The sequence below is a fragment of the Podarcis melisellensis genome (genome assembly GCF_964234715.1).
Source record: "Podarcis melisellensis genome assembly, chromosome: 17".
Lineage (NCBI taxonomy): Eukaryota > Metazoa > Chordata > Lepidosauria > Squamata > Lacertidae > Podarcis > Podarcis melisellensis.
Window position 1 is genome coordinate 35281858 of NC_138534.1, and position 20825 is coordinate 35302682.

The 20825-nt window shown below is 45.1% G+C and overlaps 1 protein-coding gene across 2 annotated transcripts in view; it reads left to right on the plus strand.

Moving 5' to 3' along the window:
* Positions 1-20825, plus strand: part of FRMPD1 (FERM and PDZ domain containing 1) — a 45648-nt gene extending 24823 nt beyond the window's left edge. For both annotated transcript variants that reach the window (XM_081893727.1, XM_081893728.1), the window contains 10 exons: positions 2499-2594; positions 4653-4778; positions 6429-6548; positions 7747-7883; positions 8756-8882; positions 10278-10373; positions 12136-12318; positions 13875-14022; positions 16008-16793; positions 17108-20825. In XM_081893727.1, the coding sequence (XP_081749853.1) occupies positions 2499-2594; positions 4653-4778; positions 6429-6548; positions 7747-7883; positions 8756-8882; positions 10278-10373; positions 12136-12318; positions 13875-14022; positions 16008-16793; positions 17108-19437 (4149 nt within the window). In that variant the 3' untranslated portion in view covers positions 19438-20825. The remainder of the gene's footprint in view (positions 1-2498; positions 2595-4652; positions 4779-6428; positions 6549-7746; positions 7884-8755; positions 8883-10277; positions 10374-12135; positions 12319-13874; positions 14023-16007; positions 16794-17107) is intronic.

The window sequence follows — 20825 nt, forward strand, 5'->3', positions numbered from 1 at the left end:
ATATCTTATTCAACTGCATATTATAGTTCCTCCAAATTTTTATAATCCTCCAAAGTTTTTGTAACGTTGCAAGAGTTATTCAATGTTTGCCAAAGAAATGGAAAGATAATTTAATGAAGAATGTAATGCAACAAAGTTTGTTCAATTCTGTCAAAAGTTACAGTCAAATAACCAGAAAATGGAAGCACAACTTGCTTAGGTTGATATGCTGTAGCTTGCCTTCATTTGAATGTAGCCAATGAGTATGAGTGTTTAGAGAGCCAATCAGTTGTTAAAGGGAAAGGGTCCAGTCGTGACCGACTCTGGGGTTGCGGCGCTCATCTCGCTTTATTGGCAAGGGAGCCGGCGTACAGCTTCCGGGTCATGTGGCCAGCAGGACTAAGCTGCTTCTGGTGAACCAGAGCAGTGCACGGAAACTCCGTTTACCTTCCTGCCAAAGTGGTACCTATTTATCTACTTGCACTTGATGTGCTTTCGAACTGCTAGGTTGGAAGGAGCAGGACCGAGCAACGGGAACTCACCCCCGTTGCGGGGATTCGAACCGCTGACATTCTGATCAGCAAGTCCTAGGCTCTGTGGTTTAACCCACAGCACCATGAGCCATCAAACCTCGGAAATACACTTTCCCCAAAAGGTATCCACAATTTTGGCCACTAGTGTAGAAGGTTCCGGGGTGGGGTGAAAATGTTCCCTGTCTGAAACACTGGAGATCTGTTAGCAGTCAATACTGAGGTAGCCAGATGAATGGTCTGACTTTGATTCTTTTATTTATTTATTTTGTATTGCTGCGCACTGCCCTGACCTTTTTTCTGGGAGGATGGTACAGAAATATAAGTAAACCACATTGCACCAAGGGCCTGGAAACTGATGGTGCTTAACCAAATCCCATCTTCTAGGATCCTGGCCCCATGGGGCAAGTAGAATAGAGCTTGCCTGCATTGAGCAACTCAGCAAATGGGTGTCTGTTTGGGGGCTGCAGTGCCGCAATTTGACTAATACTTTAATTTGATTCTGTTGCTATAAAACAGTGTGTTCTGGAGAAGGCAATATGCTGCCAGATGTCTGGGAGATGGCAAACAGGATATTTTCCGTCCATGGAAATGGCAGAGAATCTTTGACATCTCCCAAACATTGGTGTTTTGCTTTGTTTGCTATTGTTACCTTGTGTATTTTGTGTATTTATTTTGTCTTTTTATGCTGGAAGCGCCCCCTGTGATCCTTTGGAGGAAGGGCGGTTTACAAATGTAATACTTAAAAATTTAAAAATGACATGAGGTGGTGTGCTGCCTCATGATATAGAATCATAGAATCATAGAATCATAGAGTTGGAAGAGACCACAAGGGCCATCGAGTCCAACCCCCTGCCAAGCAGGAAACACCATCAGAGCACTCCTGACATATGGTTGTCAAGCCTCTGCTTAAAGACCTCCAAAGAAGGAGACTCCACCACACTCCTTGGCAGCAAATTCCACTGTCAAACAGCTCTTACTGTCAGGAAGTTCTTCCTAATGTTTAGGTGGAATCTTCTTTCTTGTAGTTTGGATCCATTGCTCCGTGTCCGCTTCTCTGGAGCAGCAGAAAACAACCTTTCTCCCTCCTCTATGTGACATCCTTTTATATATTTGAACATGGCTATCATATCACCCCTTAACCTCCTCTTCTCCAGGCTAAACATGCCCAGCTCCCTTAGCCATTCCTCATAAGGCATTGTTTCCAGGCCTTTGACCATTTTGGTTGCCCTCCTCTGGACACGTTCCAGTTTGTCAGTGTCCTTCTTGAACTGTGGTGCCCAGAACTGGACACAGTACTCCAGGTGAGGTCTGACCAGAGCAGAATGTTACTTTGTAAACCCTTTAGAAGCCAATTTGGCATATAAGTAGTATATAAATTAATACATAATACAGTGGTACCTCGGGTTAAGTACTTAATTCGTTCTGGAGGTCCGTTCTTAACCTGAAACTGTTCTTAACCTGAAGCACCACTTTAGCTAATGGGGCCTCCTGCTGCTGCCGCGCCACCGGAGCACAATTTCTGTTCTTATCCTGAAGCAAAGTTCTTAATCCGAAGTAATATTTCTGGGTTAGCGGAGTCTGTAACCTGAAGCCTATGTAACCCGAGGTACCATTGTATTAATAATAATAATAATAATAATAATAATAATAATAATAATAATAGCAGCTCAATTTAAAATAAGGGATGAGTTAATATTGCCAAGGTCACTTCCACTCTGTTTCTCATGTGATCTGTCTCAGATGCACTTCTCCACATTTCCATGTCAATTTGCATTTTTTTAAAAAAGGACCGTCGCATGGATCACTGTGGCCAGGTCAGGGTATTTTGTAGGTGCGATAATAATTGTATTAATAGATCCCGTTGTTTGCCTTTGGGTCATATGTGATCGCCGAAGATGACATGTTCCTGATAGATCTGCTAAGCAGAACACTTGAACTAAAGAAAAACAATGTATGGCGACTAGATGGTGTCTTTTGGTCTTCCAGGGAAGTTCTCTGCTGTGTATGCCCAACGTTCTCAAGGTGTATCTGGAAAACGGACAGACGAAAGCTTTCAAGTTTGACTCCAGCACTACTGTCAAGGTACTCTGAGCTGGACTCTCGATTTTACCTGTTATATTTTGAGTTCTGTTATATTGCAGAAAGTGCTGGGGCCTGATGCACAAATGAACATTTGGGTATTGAGGAGTGTCTTGGAATAATAATAATAGTAGTAGTAGTAGTAATTATTATTATTATTATTATTATTATTATTATTATTATTATTATTAATGATTTATACCCCACCCATCTGGCTGAGTCTCCCCAGCCACTCTGGGCAGCTCCCAATCAAATGTTAAAAGCAGTACAGCATTAAATATTAAAAAACTTCCCTGAGCAGGGCTGCCTTCAGATGTCTTTTAAAGATAGGATAACTGTTTATTTCCTTCACATCTGAAGGGAGGGTGTTCCACAGAGTGGGCGCCACTACCGAGAAGGCCCTCTGTCTGGTTCCCTGTAATCTCACTTCTCGCAATGCGGGAACCACCAGAAGGCCCTCAGCGCTGGATCTCAGTGTCCGGGCTGAACGATGGGGGTGGGAACGATGGAAATAGGATATGGAGGTTGCACACACACACACACACACACACATGCCAGTCTTGAATGGGTGACTTGTGCCATCCCAGTAAAGCACTTCCTACCTGTATCAATAGCCCCCTTCAGGCAATTTTGCTCCCTCTCCATGTAACATTGTGCAAAAGGGTAGCAGGGCTGTGCATGCTAGTGCCACCCCACTGTCCTGCCTCCTGCCAGCCCTGTCTTCATGCTATCCATGCACTGGGGGAAGAATTGATGGGGGGAGTCTGCTGAGCACAGGGTCATGTGGGCATCCTACACACATTCAACAGCCTTCTCTATTCAGACATTCCCCAGTGCATAGACAGAGTGCAGGTGGGGCTGACAGGAGACCAGGTGATGGGTCTACAGTTGATGATTTTAGAGAGAAATGCCGAACATGGGCTTATTTGGCAAGCTTATCTAGTTTTGATTTCATTCTGTTTCCATAAGATGCTCTGCATGGTAGATTTTGCTGTGGCCTGATGTGTCTTATCACAAAAATCTATGTCCGCCGTCCGGTTATGCATGCTTAAGTACCACTGGTTCTTTTTACTTTTATATTTTTTTATTGAATTTTGTATGTCGCCTTTCATCTGCACATCACAGGGCGGTTCACAACATACAAATACAAAATGGGAACGCAAAACACAAAAACAAGGCAAGCATCCATAACTCTGTGATGGGTTGTACCCCATGCTAATATCTGTTTTAACCCGTATGGGCGTGATTTCTTCTCCCCCACCTCGCCAAATCATCATAAAATCCCAGTGAAACCTGTAATGGGAATTAGGGTTGCTTGTGCGTAAATTCCAAACTGCTCCGAGCTGGTAGTATAGCTGGACCTTTCCCCGGTTTGACAGCCCTAAAACGCGACTGTCTCAGTCACTGGCAGAATCCGTCAGTGGCCGTTTCCTAAACTTCCTCCAACATAAGAATTCCTTAACAGACAACCTCCTCCTCGCTTCTCTGCGCGGAAGCCTTCTGCGCAGAGTGGGTGTGCCAAGCGGTGGTCCTGCACTCTCCTCACTGACCTCGCTGGAAGAGTCTCGGAGCCTCCCCTCCGAAGTACTCTCAGCCTCTCCTTTCTTCCTGGTGTCACCTTGGTTTCCTTCCCCAGCGGAAGCTCTCTCTCTCCCCTTGCTAGTTCCCTCTCCGGCATCATTAGGGAGCCTAACCTCTCCACTCGGCTCCAATGTCAGTTCCCTGACAAAACCCATGAGATTTGGGGTGCTTAGTAACCCCTGGAATTAGACAGTCCATCGCAATGGGTAAGCTTTTGTACCAAGAAACCTGCTGTGCTCTGAAACATCTGGGACACATTTGAAAGGGTAGTTTGCCAAGGAATTCTCCCCATGGGTCAGCTCTGCCTCTCGCCCATTCTGCTGCCATTAACGGTGCTCCAGATCTGCCACCCAAGATGGAGACTTCACGTTGCCCGACGTGTACTCCCAGCTGCGGGAATATTCACGCGTAGTCCTAGATAATTTATCTGGGGCATAGATTTGCTGTTTAATTTGTTGCTTTGCCATCAATAATTGGCAGGACATTCTTCTCACTTTGAAAGAGAAGCTCTCGATCCGGAGCATCGGTTATTTTGCCTTGGTCTTGGAGGAGCAGTACAACGTGTTGAAGATGTATCTTCTGCATGAGGATGAACTCATCGGACAGGTCAGTTGCAGTACTTTTGGTGCTCCCATCAGCAAAAGGGTGCTGGACAAATGGGAAGAGCAACAAGAAGTACATTACAGAATAGATTAACTTCCCGTTGCAGGGAGTTTGAGCTACCGTCAATGCTTTGGCACAACGGTCCCTCTGATCTCCTTTATTACTCCTACCGCACTCCTTTACTAATCCAAGCCTTGGGCTGCATTCTGAGGGGAAAGGCAGGGCCCATGTTTAAATGTTTATGCAATTATTTTAGCTGCATTTTTAAAATGCACTGGTACCTCGGTTTTTGAACATCTCAGAAGTTGAACATTTCAGTTTTTGAATGTCTCGGAAGTTGAATATTTCGGTTTTCAAATGCCAAAAACCCAGAAGTAATTGCTTCAGTTTTCGGAAGTCAAACGTTCCACGCGGCTTCCGTATTGAGTCTTCCGGAAGTAAATGCTTCTGGAAAGAAATGCTTCGGTTTTCAAATGTTTCAGAAGTTGAACAGTCTTCTGGAATGGATTACGTTCGAAAACCAAGGTACCACTATATGCAATTGCCTGTGTTGTATTGTGAAATCGCTTTGAGATACTTCATCGGAAGACATAAATAAATGAATGATCTTGCAAGTCCATCTAGACTAGCAGCTACTAAAAGGGGGGGTGGCTCCTCAGAATGTGTGGGTTGTGGGTGACTGGGAGCTACTTCATTGGAACCCTCTAAAATGCCAATTCTCACAAGGATCTGTTCCTGCTAGCATTTCAGAATAGTGTTACAACAGCCATGTATTCTGTTGTTCAAAGCAAATCTCTGGCCCTCTTTCTAGGTGTTGCTGGTGGTGATAGCTCATAAGTGCTGACTATATCATCTGTTTGTTTGTTCTTTGTCTAAAACACCATTGGAATGTCCTTTGAGTCATATCAGACTTCAGGTGGACTTCAGGCAAATGCCCCCCCAATAAACTCCAGATAATCCTGATAAATATACTGTTCTGCAAAATTTATTCCACTTCCACTATACACAAGGGAGGTGTGAGGGCTAAACTGGATAGTGAAACTCCACCCACTTATCCCTAAGATATCATATTCAACAGTTACCCCAGTGCCAGGTTACTAAATAGGCAGAATAGGCATCTGCCTGTGGGCCCCATGCCTTTTAGGGGCCCCATGAAAAAGGATCAAAATAGTATTGATTTGATCTTGAAAGAAAATGACAATCAAGCTTTGTTAGTAGAAGAGAAGAAGAAGAGTTTGGATTTGATATCCCGCTTTATCATTACCCGAAGGAGTCTCCAAGCGGCTAACAATCTCCTTTCCCTTCCTCCCCCACAACAAACACTCTGTGAGGTGAGTGGGGCTGAGAGACTTCAGAGAAGTGTGACTAGCCCAAGGTCACCCAGCAGCTGCATGTGGAGGAGCGAGGAAGCGAACCTGGTTCACCAGATTACGAGTCCATTGCTCCTAACCACTACACCACACTGGCTCTCTCAATGTTATTCCACTAGAGCACACACAGAAATTAAGAATTGCCCACACGTTTTCAAGCAACCATCTTTGCAAACCATAAGAACTTGCTTATTACAAAAATGAGAGTGGACATTTTCAGGAAGCTGGATACCGAGCCAAATCACTGCGTTGTGGCGGTAATTCCCTTTTTTCTTCATTTCAGGTAGTTCAGAGGAAAGAGTCTCATGATTACCGCTGCCTCTTCAGAGTCTGCTTTATACCCAAGGATCCACTGGATCTGTTGCAGCAAGATCCAGTTGCCTTTGAGTATCTCTATTTGCAGGTGATGTGGTAATGCGTCATGGGTCAGTCTATAGCCCTGTGTGCCTTGGTTGGGGTTTTTAGCAACACCTAACAGGAACCCGAAAGGTATTTCTCAAGTTTTATACTTTTGCCACAGCTCTGCTGCTGTCACATCCCACTGAAGTGCCTGCATAGATTAGCAACTGTGCATTACATACATAGCTCATAGATCCCACACAAATGGTGCTTTTCATTTTTTAAAAAAATACATTTTTAAAACAAGATCCAAAACACAATGCACTTGATCGGATTTTCAAAATTGCAGCTCTTGAGAACTTCAGTATCCACATTCGGATGTGAATCTGAATCTAATTTGATCTATGATTTTTTTTATCAAGGAGAAAAACCCAAAGAATGTATGTTGTAAATCTTCACAAATACAGTAATAGGAATATAAAAGCAAGTACATAGTATTTTGTATTTGTATATTCATTGTGCATGTTTATTCACATTTGTGTTTCATTACATTTTGAGAGTCATTGTTTTGGATTCCAGTGTGCTTGCGTATGTATGTATGTGTTCATGTATGCATATGTAGGAGATGCTATGACTCAGCAGCTTTGGCAAGCCACTGGGGAAAACAAACATTCTACCCATTCCGAAGGAAATCAGCCCATTCTACCCTAACAAATCTACCCATCCCGAAGGAAATCAGCCCTGAGTGCTCACTGGAAGGACAGATCGTGAAGCTGAGGCTCCAATACTTTGGCCACCTCATGAGAAGAGAAGACTCCCTGGAAAAGACCCTGATGTTGGGAAAGATGGAGGGCACAAGGAAAGGGGACGACAGAGGACGAGATGTGGGACAGTGTTCTCGAAGTTACGAACATGAGTTTGATCAAACAGCGAGAGGCAGTGGAAGACAGGAGTGCCTGGCGTGCTCTGGTCCATGGGGTCATGAAGAGTCGGACACGACTAAACGACTCAACAACAACAACACTTTAAAATGTTATAAGCCAGATCAGCTGCATTTGGGGGCCCTCCTATTCGTTTTGCTGAGTGGGACCCTAGACTTCTGCCCTAAAGTTCTGCTTTGACAGGACCATTGACCATGGACACCAACTTCTGGGTCTGTGGGGAGCGGGGGGTGGGTGGAGTGGTTGCTTGTGGTTAGGAATAGCTTGCATAAATGAAATGGTGTATTTCTCATCTTGCTAACCTGGCTCTGTCATTTTCAGAGCTGCAGTGATGTGCTTCAGGAGAGATTTGCTGTCGAGATGAAGTGCAGCGTTGCTTTACGGCTGGCTGCGCTGCACATCCAAGAGCGGATTATCGCCTGTGCTCAGCCACAGAAAGTCTCTCTGAAATATATAGAGTAAGTCACACTTCTCCGAATATGGCAATGTACTTCTCTAGTCAAGTAGGTATGTGCAAAACTAGTGTCAAATAGGTGTTGAAATGCATAAAAGCTAGCGGAAATAACATACAAGCATGCATTGTATTAGGGGAAAATGCTGAGCGATTTTTTATGAGGGCTTAGAAAACTATCCCAAATTGAATTTAGGATTGGGGAAACTGAGACAGATTTTCCTATTTCTATGTCTTAGTGCCACAATGGCAACTCCTGGTGTGCTAATTTCTTCCCCATTGCATATGATCTCCTGCAATAATGATGGCACTGGTGGGGGAGAAAGAAAAAGCAAATGCTTCCTTTTACACTGCCATTAGCACCAGGGACGCGGGTGGCGCTGTGGGTTAAACCACAGAGCCTAGGGCTTGCCGATCAGAAGGTCGGTGGTTCGAATCCCCGCGACGGGGTGAGCTCCTGTTGCTCAGTCCCTGCTCCTGCCAACCTAGCAGTTCAAAAGCACGTCAAAGTGCAAGTAGATAGGTACCGCTCCGGCGGGGAGGTAAACGCCGTTTCCGTGCGCTGCTCTGGTTCGCCAGAAGCGGCTTAGTCATGCTGGCCACATGACCCGGAAGCTGTACGCCGGCTCCCCCGGCCAATAAAGCGAGATGAGCGCCGCAACCCCAGAGTTGGCCACGACTGGACCTAATGCTCAGGGGTCCCTTTGCCTTTACCTAGCACCAGAAATGCAGAGTCAAGCAGTTTCTGATCACCTCTATCATATGCAGCCAATGACCCCCCTCCCCCTCTGGGATGACTTTCTTTAAACAGAGAGTTCTGTAGGGTTATCCTCTCCGACATTTGCTCTCTGGGGTTTTTGTTGTTTTGTTTTTGAACAGAAAGGACTGGGGAATTGAAAACTTTATTTCCCCAACTCTGCTCCGAAACATGAAAGGCAAAGACATCAAAAAGGCCATTAGCTTTCACATGAAGAGGAATCAACTCTTGCTGGATCCGAGACAAAAGGTAATGCGGCTTTAGCACATCTCAGAAAGATCCCTGACTGCTTTGTTTCACTGAGTTTGTTTGCTGCTGTTAAACAAATCTGTTCAGTGACCTTTGATCAGTATTCTAGAGTAGTCTAGGTTCTCGATTCCAGATTTAGTGGACTAACGTAAAGAACACAATGTGGGAAAAAGTTAGATTGGTTTGGCTGCATGCATGTGATGCAAGCTGAATATTAAACACTCTCTTTTTTGTGTATATATATATATTATTTTCTGTTTTACAATTTAAAGTACTCATTTTTACATCCTTAACATATCCATGACTTCCCTTCTTCTCTTTCCATGGTTCATTTTACATATCAGAAATCCCTGCATGTTTTACAAAAACCGTACCATCCAGTATTCCATTATTGCAGCCATCAAAACTTATTTACACTGTTGAATTTATCTTAATGCTGCCAGCATTTTCAGCTGTACACAGTTATTTTTCATATATTCAATAAACATAATTCTCTAAACATATGTTCTTCTTGTTCTCTTTTTCTATATGTTAAGTTTGCAAACTGTGCATATGCTGTCAACTTAAGTTGCCATTCTTCTTTGGTTGGGACCTCACTCATTTTTTATTTTTGGGCTAACAAAACACGGGCCACAGTAGAGACATACATAAATAACCTTTTTTGACACCTGGGAATTTTCATCTGAATTATCTGCAACAGAAAGGACTCTTTTGGGGGCAGAAAGTACTTTTAAACATTTATTTCATTTCATTGTGGATCATTTCCCAATGCTCTTACCCTTTTACAAGTCCACCGCATATGAAAGAATGTTCCCAGAATATTAAACTCTTACGCCTACTAAGTGACTCATACACTAGAGGTTGATCCAAACACCTGGCTAGCAGTGATGGGGCTTGGTAGAGCAATACAGTAGTACCTTGGTTTTTGAACAGCTTAGTTGCCGAACAAATAAGCTCCCTGGTTCTGGTTTTCCGCTTGAGTGCAGGAAGCTCCTGCAGCCAATGGGAAGCTACACCTTGGTTTTTGAACAGTTTCGGGAGTCGAATGGACTCCTGGAATGGATTATGTTCGAGAACCAAGGTACCACTGTATAGTCACCGCCACTTGTACCAGGATAGAAGGTGAGTCCAAGGACAAATTCCAGCCAGGCAAAAGTACTCAAGGAGCGTAGGAAGAGGGGCTGGCAAGGGGTGTGGTTTGGGGAAAGAGGGTATGTCTGGGAAGAGGGTGTGGTCTGGTGAGACTCCCAAAGGTCATATGGAGAGACCTGGAGGTATGCATTAGTTCCCAGGTCTTAGATTATCCTTTCAGCATTGAGATCCCATTGCTTACCTTGATTTGTACAATAGCTGGTTTTCTGAACTATTGCTAAGCATTCTTCTTCACCATTGCAGCACCTCCTCTCAGCAGCACATGTGCGTCTATGTTATCTGCAGATCCTGGGGGATCTGAAACTCTACGGAGGAAAGATCTTCAATGCCACTCTAATGGTAAGGTCGTTATCTGTTTAACACGGTGTATCAGCAATCTTTGAAATACACTTCTAGTGTATTTTTTCGGCTCCTTTACTGTGAGAACTCAAGAGTGTGGAAGCAGTCTGGGTCCAGGGTAGGGATGGGCAAATTTGTCAGTTTTGGGTACTCGTCGTTTCTCACTTTTCCAACCTTGATTTCACTTCTCCACATATCCACCTCAGCCTGTGATTTATTTATTTTTTAAAGTCCTTAAGAAAATGCACCAGCATTTTGGTGCGAATTTCACCTAATAAGCAATTTTTGTGTGCAATGTTACCTAATATATGTTTCTTTGCAAGCTACTTTCCCTAATATAATGCATTTTAATGCTATTTACACACACACACACACACACACACACACACACACACTACTTCACAGGAGAACTGCATTGGAGGAGTTTGTCAAAATTACTTCCTTATTAAATTTCTGTACAGTCGTACCTTGGTTCTCGAACATAATCCGTTCCAGAAGTCTGTTTGACTTCCAAAAACGTTCAAAAACCAAGGCGCAGCTTCCGATTGGCTACAGGAGCTTCCTGCACTCAAGCGGAAGCCGCGTCAGACGTTCGGCTTCCAAAAAACGTTCGAAAACCAGAATACTTACTTCCGGGTTTTCAGTGTTCGGGAGCCAAAACGTACGAGTACCTAGGCATTCAAGAACCAAAGTACGACTGTACCGCCCTCCAGTCAAAGATCACAGGGCAGTTTACAATATAGAAACACAAAAATAAATGCTCTTGCTAGGAGAGTAGTAGAACCAGGTTCCAGAATAGGAAAACAGGTGGAATTCAACATAGCGCTAAATGGAACATTTGTGCATGGAATAAGGTCTGCTTGTGCAACAAGACTCCCCCCACCCCCGGCCGCCAACTCTCCTTCTAAATCTTTTGGGGGGGGTTCCCCCAGTCCTCCAGAGCAGATTTAGGTGGTGCAAGGGGAGAGGGCAAAATGTCTCATTGCATGAGCTAAATTTATTCTGCACATGCAGCAATTTAGTTGAATCCTGCCCATTATTTATATTATTTTTAGATGATATAGCTCAAAAATTATGCTTAAAAGAGTATTTGAACTTTTCAGAAATGTCTGTTTGAGGTCAAAGGGCATTGAAACTAACTTGGTCAATGGCCCACTGTTTCTCTTTCCGTTATTGTCTTTTATTTTGCATTTAACATTTGCATTCATATATAGATCATAATCATATAGAAATAGAATCCTCTGAATCCTTGGATTTCCCTCCAACCCAGCTGCATCATATAATGTTCTCCATATTTCCTTAAAGCTCAATTCTTACCATAGTTATTGTTACAAGTGTTGTCAAAATCCTGCCAATGTTTTTAATTGTTTACAGTGTTCTTCTAAGTAACTTTTTTAAAATTCCCCATTCTTTTTTTCAATTTATTATCTTACTGATTTCTGATCTTCCTGGTCATTTTTGCCATTTTGGCATAGTCCATCATCTTTATTAACTATTCTTCTCTGGGAATGAGCCCACTGTTTCTCAATCAATGTAGAAACCGAGTCACCCATTTCCATTCCTTGATTTGCAGTGGAGTGTGTTGACATTTTTCTTTGTAAAATATTGAGGGCGGTGGTAGGAAGTTCTGTCTGTGGTCTTTGATGCATGGGGGCTCATTCGCACATGCAAGTCCTCATTGACCATGAACATGCATGCATGGGATCTCACCATGGGTAAGAAGTTGCCCGCAGGAGTGTAAGCAAACTTTCCCTCCATGTAGTTGCAGGACAGAGAATCATGTGTGGCCCTCCTGGTGGGAGCCAAATATGGAATCAGCCAAGTGGTTAATAACAAACTGAACATTGTCACCATGCTGGCAGAATTTGCGAACATCAGCAGACTGGAGCTGACCGAAGAATCCGACAAAGTGAGCATGGTGAAAATCTACCTCCAAGATATCAAGGTAAATATGACTTTTACTTACTTACTTATTTCTATTTATTAAATGTGTATACCACCCTATACCCACAGATTCACAACACAGAATCACAATATTAAAAAACAGAAAATACATAATAAAAACAGACACATTTCCGCAACACATTTTAAAAGGGCATCGGATGTCCGACAAAAGTCTGGTTGAAGAGGAACGTTTTTGCCAGGCGCTTAAAGGTGTATAATGAAGGCGCCAAGCGAACTCCCCTGGGGAGAGCATTCCACAGATGGGGAGCCACTGCAGAGAAGGCCCTCCTTGTCTTGCCTCCCTCCAGACCTCTCAAGGAGGAGGCACATGAAGGAGGGCCTCAGAAGATGATATCAGGGTCTGGGTAGGTTCATATGGAAAGAGGCGGTCCTTGAGGTATTGCGGTCCTGAGCCATAACTTTAAGAATTCTTTGGACTACAGGTGGAAGGGAGATCTATTTTATGTCATCTTTCAAAATTCACCATTCTTCCGAGACCAGGGAGAAGAGTCGATGGAAGAAGATTGGAAAAAAAATTTAAAGACTATTTACAGAAACACTGTAAAATTAATGAATGTTAGAAGGATGCTGGAATGAATTTATGTGGTTTTAGCAATAATGTCATTAAGGGGTATGTAAAAATGGATTGTTAACAGGTGAAAATGCAAAGTTATTATATATTAAGATAAAATATCAAGATAAAAGTAAAAAGGGTAAGGACTTGCTGAAGCAACTTTTGAACTAGAATACAAAAACGGGAGGTCAGGGAAACAAGCAAATGAAAGACTAGATATGGAAAGACTGATTTGTTTTTAATTGCTCTTTATTTTTCTGTGTTTTGTATTTTTTGTCTTTTTCTCTTTTTTTCTTCTCTTTTCGCCATTTTATTTTTGTAATTCCTTTGAAACTTTAATAAATATTATTTTTTTAAAAAAATCCACCATTCTGTGCTTTAATAAGAAAGAGGAAATGGGACCCCCCCCCCATGCAGACTGAAGGTGTAAATAGGTGAATAGACCATATTTCTTAAAGCTACAATGGTCTCTGTCGTGTCTCAATCTTCCAATGGAATGCAGTCCTGGACTCTTGCCACAGCTTGACAGAGAGAGGAGAAGGAACCCAACTTTTGTAACACCATGTTTGAAGCACATTCTTTCCCTCAAAGAATTCTGGGCTCCGTAGTTTCGCCTTCGCAGAGTTAACAATTCCCAGCAACCCTCAGCAAACTCCAGTGGGAGCAGAAATGTGCTTCAAATGTGCTTTCAGGGTATATTTTGTTCACAGTATGAACAAACTAGAAGCTGGAACCAGTTTGAGGGCACCTTCTCCTTTTGTTTTGCAAACCATAATAAATGCCTGCTGCATTTCTTCCTCCTTGGACCACACGTGTGAGTGTACATAGACAACGTGTGTGGACACACTCGCCATGCATGGAGTCGTAACATGTACACGAGCATTTTATGCGTGGAAAAGGTGGCACAGGCAGAGAAGGTTTCTTGGTGTGGATGAGGGTTTGTGCAGATGTCTTCAGCCTGCTTTTTCTTCCCCTCCTTCAAGCTGCTGACTCTGCTTCTGGAAACGAACAATGCCAAAGACCTGGCTTGTCTCATCCATGGCTACTGCAGGCTGTTTGTCGATTCGAGCAGTTCCATATTCGTCTGGGGGGAGAAAAGGCCTCCTGTGCATCGTATCTCTGCCGAGGAAGGTAAAAACAACCCGAGAGGAGTGACCAAACAGTTAGGAAGACTCTTACAGTCCCGTGAACATATTGTGAAGTACCGTATTGGCCTGAATATAAGCCTGACTTTCCCCCCAAATTCTGACCATGAAAAGTTGAAGTGCGGCTTATATTCATGACCTTACGGTATGCAGCAGGAGCAAGGCAAAGCAGCACCCACCCCATCATAGGTGTCAACCGTCCCTTATTTGGCGGGAAGGTCCCTTATCCCAGCGCTGTGTCCCACTGCTGTCCCTTATTGATGATGTCCCTTAAATTTCCCGGGTTTCAAAGGAAGCAGCTCCTCTTCCTCTCTCCCTGCCGGCCAGGGAGGAGGGAGGCTCCAACTGTGTTGCTTGGCTGCATTGCTTACCCAATAAGGAGTCTAAGAACGACTGGGGGGGTGGAGCTTGCATGCCTTGTGCCAATCAAATCAGCCGCGTTGCCTGGGAACTTGCCTTTGCTCAGTGCTTCCCAGCGGAGAGGTGACGGTGGTTTTCCTTGCTGCATCCCCTTCGCCGGGTTGCTGCGCTGTGGGAACCACCGCTTGAGGCTTTGTTTGGCTGCTGGCTGGGCTTTCTGCCTTTGGCTCGGAGGGGCTCAGAAGTCGAACATACCTGTGTTCGGAAAATCCCTTATTTTGGCTGCTGATCCCTTATTTTTGAGGTTGCTGGTCCCTTATTTTCAGTCTGTAAGTTGACAGCTATGCACCCCATGCGTAGTCCTGTCCTCTCCCCCAAGGCTGGGAAGGGAGAGCGTGAGGAAGGGGGAAGGCCACCAGCAACGCAGTGTTGTCCGTCCCCCCCCCCCAAGTATGCAGCCAGGAGCAGCAAGGAATGGAGTGGCTTATATTCAGGTATTTTTCCTTTTTTTCTTCTCCCCCCTCCAATTTTAAAGATGCTGATTATATTCAGGCCGATACAGTATTTGTGTTCTGTGTTATAAATCAAGCACTGCTAGGAGTTTATTCTTTTCATTTTCCAACGTATTTCTTATCAATTAAAAAAATCAGTGTGGCACAAGTAGGTTTTTATTCTGAATATGTAGCCCAGAGGAAAAAAGTCTTGAGAACCACTGCTCTAATCAGTAATGCAGACATGAACAACTCCACACAAGCCGTATTTCCTTTTTTAAAAAAACAAAAATACATTTTATAGATTCTTTTTTTATTTTGACAAAGGAATACAGTGGTATAAATCTGTTCCGGAAGTCCATTCCAAAACCAAAGCGTTCCAGAACCAAGGCTATAAAAGCAATGCAGAATGGATTAATCCGTTCCAGACTTTTAAAAACAACCCCTAAAACAGCAATTTAACATGGATTTTACTATATAACGAGACCATTGATCCATAATATGAAAGCAATAATCAGTGTACTGTGCAATAAAATAAATAAGATAGTATTGTAGATGATCAAAATTAAAATTATTTTTTTTTCTTACCTGCACTGATGATAGTCATTGTTTGGATAGGGGGCTTTTATCCATTTCCGCAGTCACACAATCAATCAGTCAGTAGCTGAACTGGGTTCCACACAGTCACAAAAACAAATTAACCAAAAAAGCCTCAAAAACGAAAAGACAAAATAAATACCAAAAACAAAAGCGCCAAACTTAATCCGTTCCGGAGTCCATTTGACTTCCGAAATGTTTGAAAACCAAGGCGCAGCTTCTGATTGGTGCAGGCGCCCCGAAAACAATAGCCGACAGCCGCATTGGACGTCCGGCTTCTGAAAATCATTTGAAAACTGGAACACTTACTTCTGGGTTTTTGGCGTTTGGGAACCAAGGCATTTGAGAACCAAGATGTTTGAGAACCAAATACCACTGTAATCATAAATAACTAAGAATAAAAATGTGCACCCCACCACCGAGACCTTTCCATTGCAACTATCCAACCTCCCAAAATTTCAACACCTCTTGCGGTGCTTTGACCCCTTTCCCACAAGCTCTCTTTCCATGTCTTGCTTGGCAGGGTATGAGTCAAGGACCTGCAGTGATTCCGAAGAGTCGTCTGAGCCAGACTCCTCCTTGGACCGTTTTTCAGACACGCAGTCGCCCCGGCACAACTGCGCCAGCCCCCTGCTTGAGGACGAAGGAGAGCAGGAGTCATTGCAGCAAGAAAGGAAGGATCTGGAGGGCGAAGGGACGAGCTTCTGCAACGGGTACGACAACACAAACGACAGCTTGTCGGAAGCCTCTGACTCGGCCAACACGGAGAGTCGGGGACTGAAGACCAGCGGTTCAAGCGACTCTTTGGACGCTCTCGAAGAGGATGATTTGGAAACGTGCTCCACGAGCAAGCCGGAGTTTTTCCACCTGTATGCCCCCACCCTTCAGGAACTGATGGGCAATGGCAAGGCCTTCTTGGGTACAGATAGAGAAGAGGGAAACCGTGTGACGCAGGAGTCTGTGTTCTCCTTCCTCCTGCCACCCCAGCCGCTTGCGCAGCCGGACGGAGACTCCCGAAGGGAAAGTGAGCTGGCTGCTTCTGCTCTGGAGTCCAAGCTGTCGGAGAGCAACATCATGGAATACTACAGCCTTTGTGCCAACATTTCCCCAGCCAGCAGTGGAGAGAAGACTGCCCAGAGTGACAGCCCAGAGGGTGGCTCTTTGAACGGCCCTGAGGGAGACGAGGGGCTCTGCGGAAGCGGCATGCGGGGCTTCATCTTGTCTCCTCCCCCCGGCTTCGGAGATGCCAGCTCAGATGAGGAATTCTACGACACAGCCGAAAGGGTGACACAGGCAGAGGCACAAGCAGGTGAGGCCAAAGGGATTCCCTGGGGGTGGGGGTCATGATCAGTTGATGGACTGATTGACAGATTGCACTGAACTGTCGCTGGGTTAGCAACGTCTGTAACCTGAAGCATCTGTAACCCGAGGTACCACTGTATATTGCTTAATGCCAAAGTAGACATCTAAGCAGTTTACAAAGCCTTAAAAACTGGTAGTGCAAACAGTGAGGTATCAATAGCCAATGGTTTCAAACGAGCAGATCATTTATCCTCATAATGTTTTTTTTTTAAAAAAATAACATTTCTTTCTTCACACTGATAGTCTCTTCCTTATTTTTAGGTTCTGCAGACCCGGTCCTGCCAAAGGTACAAGACTGCAACACCCTGAAAGGGTCTTCCAGCTGCAGCTCGGGTGAAAATGTTCTGTCACGGCAAAGCAGGAGGACAAAACACAGGCCAGAAAAGGAACCAAGGTGTGGTAACAGCCTAAGAAAGAGGAGGTCTTTCCTGGAGACGAATTACACCTCCCAAGTTACTTTCCCTCAAGCTCCAACTCAGTCCCTGGAAAACATTGATCCGTTGTCCTGTGAAGGAGAACCTGGCTCTTCAGATCTTTCCTCCTCGCCCATTGTGGCCTCCTTGAAGGACCCTGAGAGAGATTCTGCTCTTCTTGAGGTCGAACACATAGCTCAGATAGCCAAAAATACACCTGTCTTAATGGAGATGGAGCCCGATTCACTAGAAACCAAGTCATTAACCGATTCAGTTGTGTGTCCTGTCTTGGCCATTCGTCTTCAGGGTGCTCCGGAAGGGATAGAGAGTTCAGACTTCGCCCACAGCTCTTTCTCCACAGTGAAGCAAGACGGTAGTTTAGCTGTGTCAGAAATATCCTTTCACGACCTTGACACCACTTACAAAGAAAAACCAGAAGGTCTTACAGAAACAGCTAGCAGAGTTCAGGACCATTGTGTGTCTGGAGGAAAGAAAATATCTGGCATTGCAGCAGGGACAGCGAAAGTCTCACGTGAAGCAGGAGGAATCAGCTATGTATTGATTGAAGAAATAATACACACCACTACTAAACCCTCTGGGTCTCTGAACAGCTACCAAGGGAAAGTGTCGCCTCGCGTGCCAACCTCGGAACAGGATCTCCTTCCTGCTGAGAAGGTGGAGAAATACGAGCAGCTTGTGCTAGGTCCCTGCAAAAGAATCAAAGGTGACCTGGCCTCACGTGGCTCAAGCCAGGCACCTCCCGGAAACCTACTGCTCCAAGAAGACACCAGCAAAACGCTGAGTGAAGGCTCTGTAGCAACATCTGAAGATGCCAAACGGCTGGGTTTCTCCAAAGCAAATGAGCTCCTTTCCAAGTGTGATGGTGCTTCAGGGATCAAGACACACCACTCTCAGCTTGGTTTTAGTTCAGTGGGAGGTCAAAGAGGAACACAGCACCAGGTAGATGACAAGTACCAGAGAATTGTTGGCCAAAGTGACCTAGTTGCAGATCAGGTCTCTTTAAACGATGATGTCCCAAGTCAATGGTCATCGTCAACCATGACTCCTCTGGATAGGTCTTCAGAGCTCGCTGGTGACCAGAAGCCAGAGGAGAGAGCGCTCACAAATGATGCCTCCCATGTGGATTGTAAGAATAAACTGCCCAGTCCCCAAGTTGTCCCTACAGAGAAGAGTGTGGAGCATGGAAAAGCTGGCATTTCAGATGGAGTGGATGGCTTTTCGCATGACAATCCGTGTAAGTCTACAAGGCTCAGTGAGGAAAGCGGTATTTCAGAGTTGTCTTTTTTGTGTTCTGGTAACTCAACAGTTGATGCGAAAGGACCAGTGAGCTCTAAGACCACAGTGTCTCCACCTGCAGTGAACACCGCAGAGTCATTCTCGCCAAAACATAAAACAGACAGGTGCAGTTGCCGGTTGACGTATGCAAGTTGTTTCCATGGGCTAGACGAGGCAGAATTAGAATTTGCCAGTCCAGTTGCACGTGGTCCTTCTGAGGAGCCGTTAACAACCCCACCAACAACAAGAAGTTCTCCGTCTTTAGATATTAACTCCACGAGATTTATTCTAGAGCATAACTATGTGAATGGTAACCCCAAAGACTGTAGAAATCACGTCTTGCTTCCAGACTCTCATATTCAAGTGCTGAGCTGTTTAAAGGATAGAATGTGTGCCTCACCTTTTGACTTCCACCAGTTGCTAGATAATATTATAGACCTACAGGGCATTTTGCGGCAGTTTGGGGGAAGCAGAATAAAGCACCCTCGGGATAAATGTTTGGCCCATTTTTCAGAAAACAAGAACACCTTGCACACAGAATCACAAAGGCTGATGTCCAGTTGCCAGAAAGTTATCAAAGCACATGGGCCTTCCTCGGAGACGCAAAACGCCATTCGGGAGACCTTCCAGAACCTTCTCCAGCTGACCGAAGTGTGCTTTCAGTTCACAAACTGTGGCCTTTGCAGCAAGAGGCACAAAGACCTCGCGGTCAACCTGAGAGATGTCGCGTACAGCTATCGCCAGTTTGTCCAAGCGGCACAGCAAGCCTGGGAGAGGGGTTATCCCCAGTTGAGCATAAGACTCCTTGTGTGCCAGTACACTGCCCTCAGTGCAGCCCTCTTCTGCCTCATGCAACGATTCAGGGCCTCGTCTTGTGTATGAGGATATTGCACAGGTGCCTGTCCGACTTTCAACGGGGGACGACCTAGCCAAGTGTCTGCCCTTAAAAGCTCTCCTCCCAGTAAAATTACAAGCTGATATGTAACAGCTGGACTGAAGCAAGCAATTGAACAGTCCCCCTAACGGATATCAGTGCTCATGGCTTAAATGAGTTGAACTTGACAGGATTGCTCAGCCTTCATGCAGAATAGTATTTTGGTGCATGTCCAACTTGCTTTCCCCTCCCCCCCCTGCGCCACAGGTAAAGAACACAAGAGATTCGTCTCTTTTGCGTGACTCAGGGTGTAAACAGCTGCAGTTATATGCATGCAGTCTCCAGTGTCAATTTGCCACTAACCCATAATAGCTGAGAGAGAGTGCTGTCTGTCGCCCGGACTGAAGTACTGAGAACATTCTAAAGTTATAGTTTGGGTGTGCCAACCTGCACAGATAACAGCCAAGGTTGAGGGAAGCGCATCAGACGATTCAGTGCGCTTGGGTGAAAATCAGGGCACCTCATGCTTAAGCAATGCACAGTGGACAAACAAAACAACACGCAGAGCAGATAATTATCTAATCCAAGTGGCTCCAGTGTCGGGGACAGAGTGCCTCATTGTACCTATTGGACTCTAACGCCCAGGGGTACCATCTTGGGCAGCTGCCCCCCCCAAAGTTCAATATTCCACAGCCTGTTGCAGGCCCCATTGGGCCTTCCCGCAGGTATGGCGGTGTTGGGAGATGCTGTGCGGTTTGGTGCGACCTCACACCAAGCGCACTGGTACCCGGGGCATCTCCCGGTGCTGCGTGGCCCAGCAGGAGGCTGCAGCAGTGTGCGCAGTGTTTGGAAATGCCGTGGGGACCACTGTGCAGGCGTGAGGTCATACTGAACTGCGCAGGAGCTCCCGACACTGCGAAGGTCAGTGCAGCCTTCCGCCAGACCAGGGGTGGCCAACTCACAAGAGACTGTGATCTACTCACAGAATTTAAAACTCTACCCCCTTTTAGGTGGTTCGGGTCAAAGTTGTTGAGCTTTTTTTTAGGCAGAAGGAAAGCCCTGATTTTTGAGGATTCACGCCTAAACTCAAGGGAGAAAGGGGATCAGCCACTCATCAACAGATCGCTGGGGATACAAACAGCCTCACTGAGTAAACTCCGTCTTCCGTTCTGCAGATCGTGCAACAATGGAGGGTGGGGCGGGGGCGGATTCTCTTTTACCAATGCTAAGGAAAGGGACCCAGCGATCGACCGTGATCTACCAAAACCTCCTAGGGATCTACCAGTAGATTGCGACCAACCTGTTGGACATCCCTGCGCTAGACCAACATGTCCTAGCAGAAGGCTGCACCAGCCTCACGAGACACACACGACATCACACACGTCCATCAACCCCA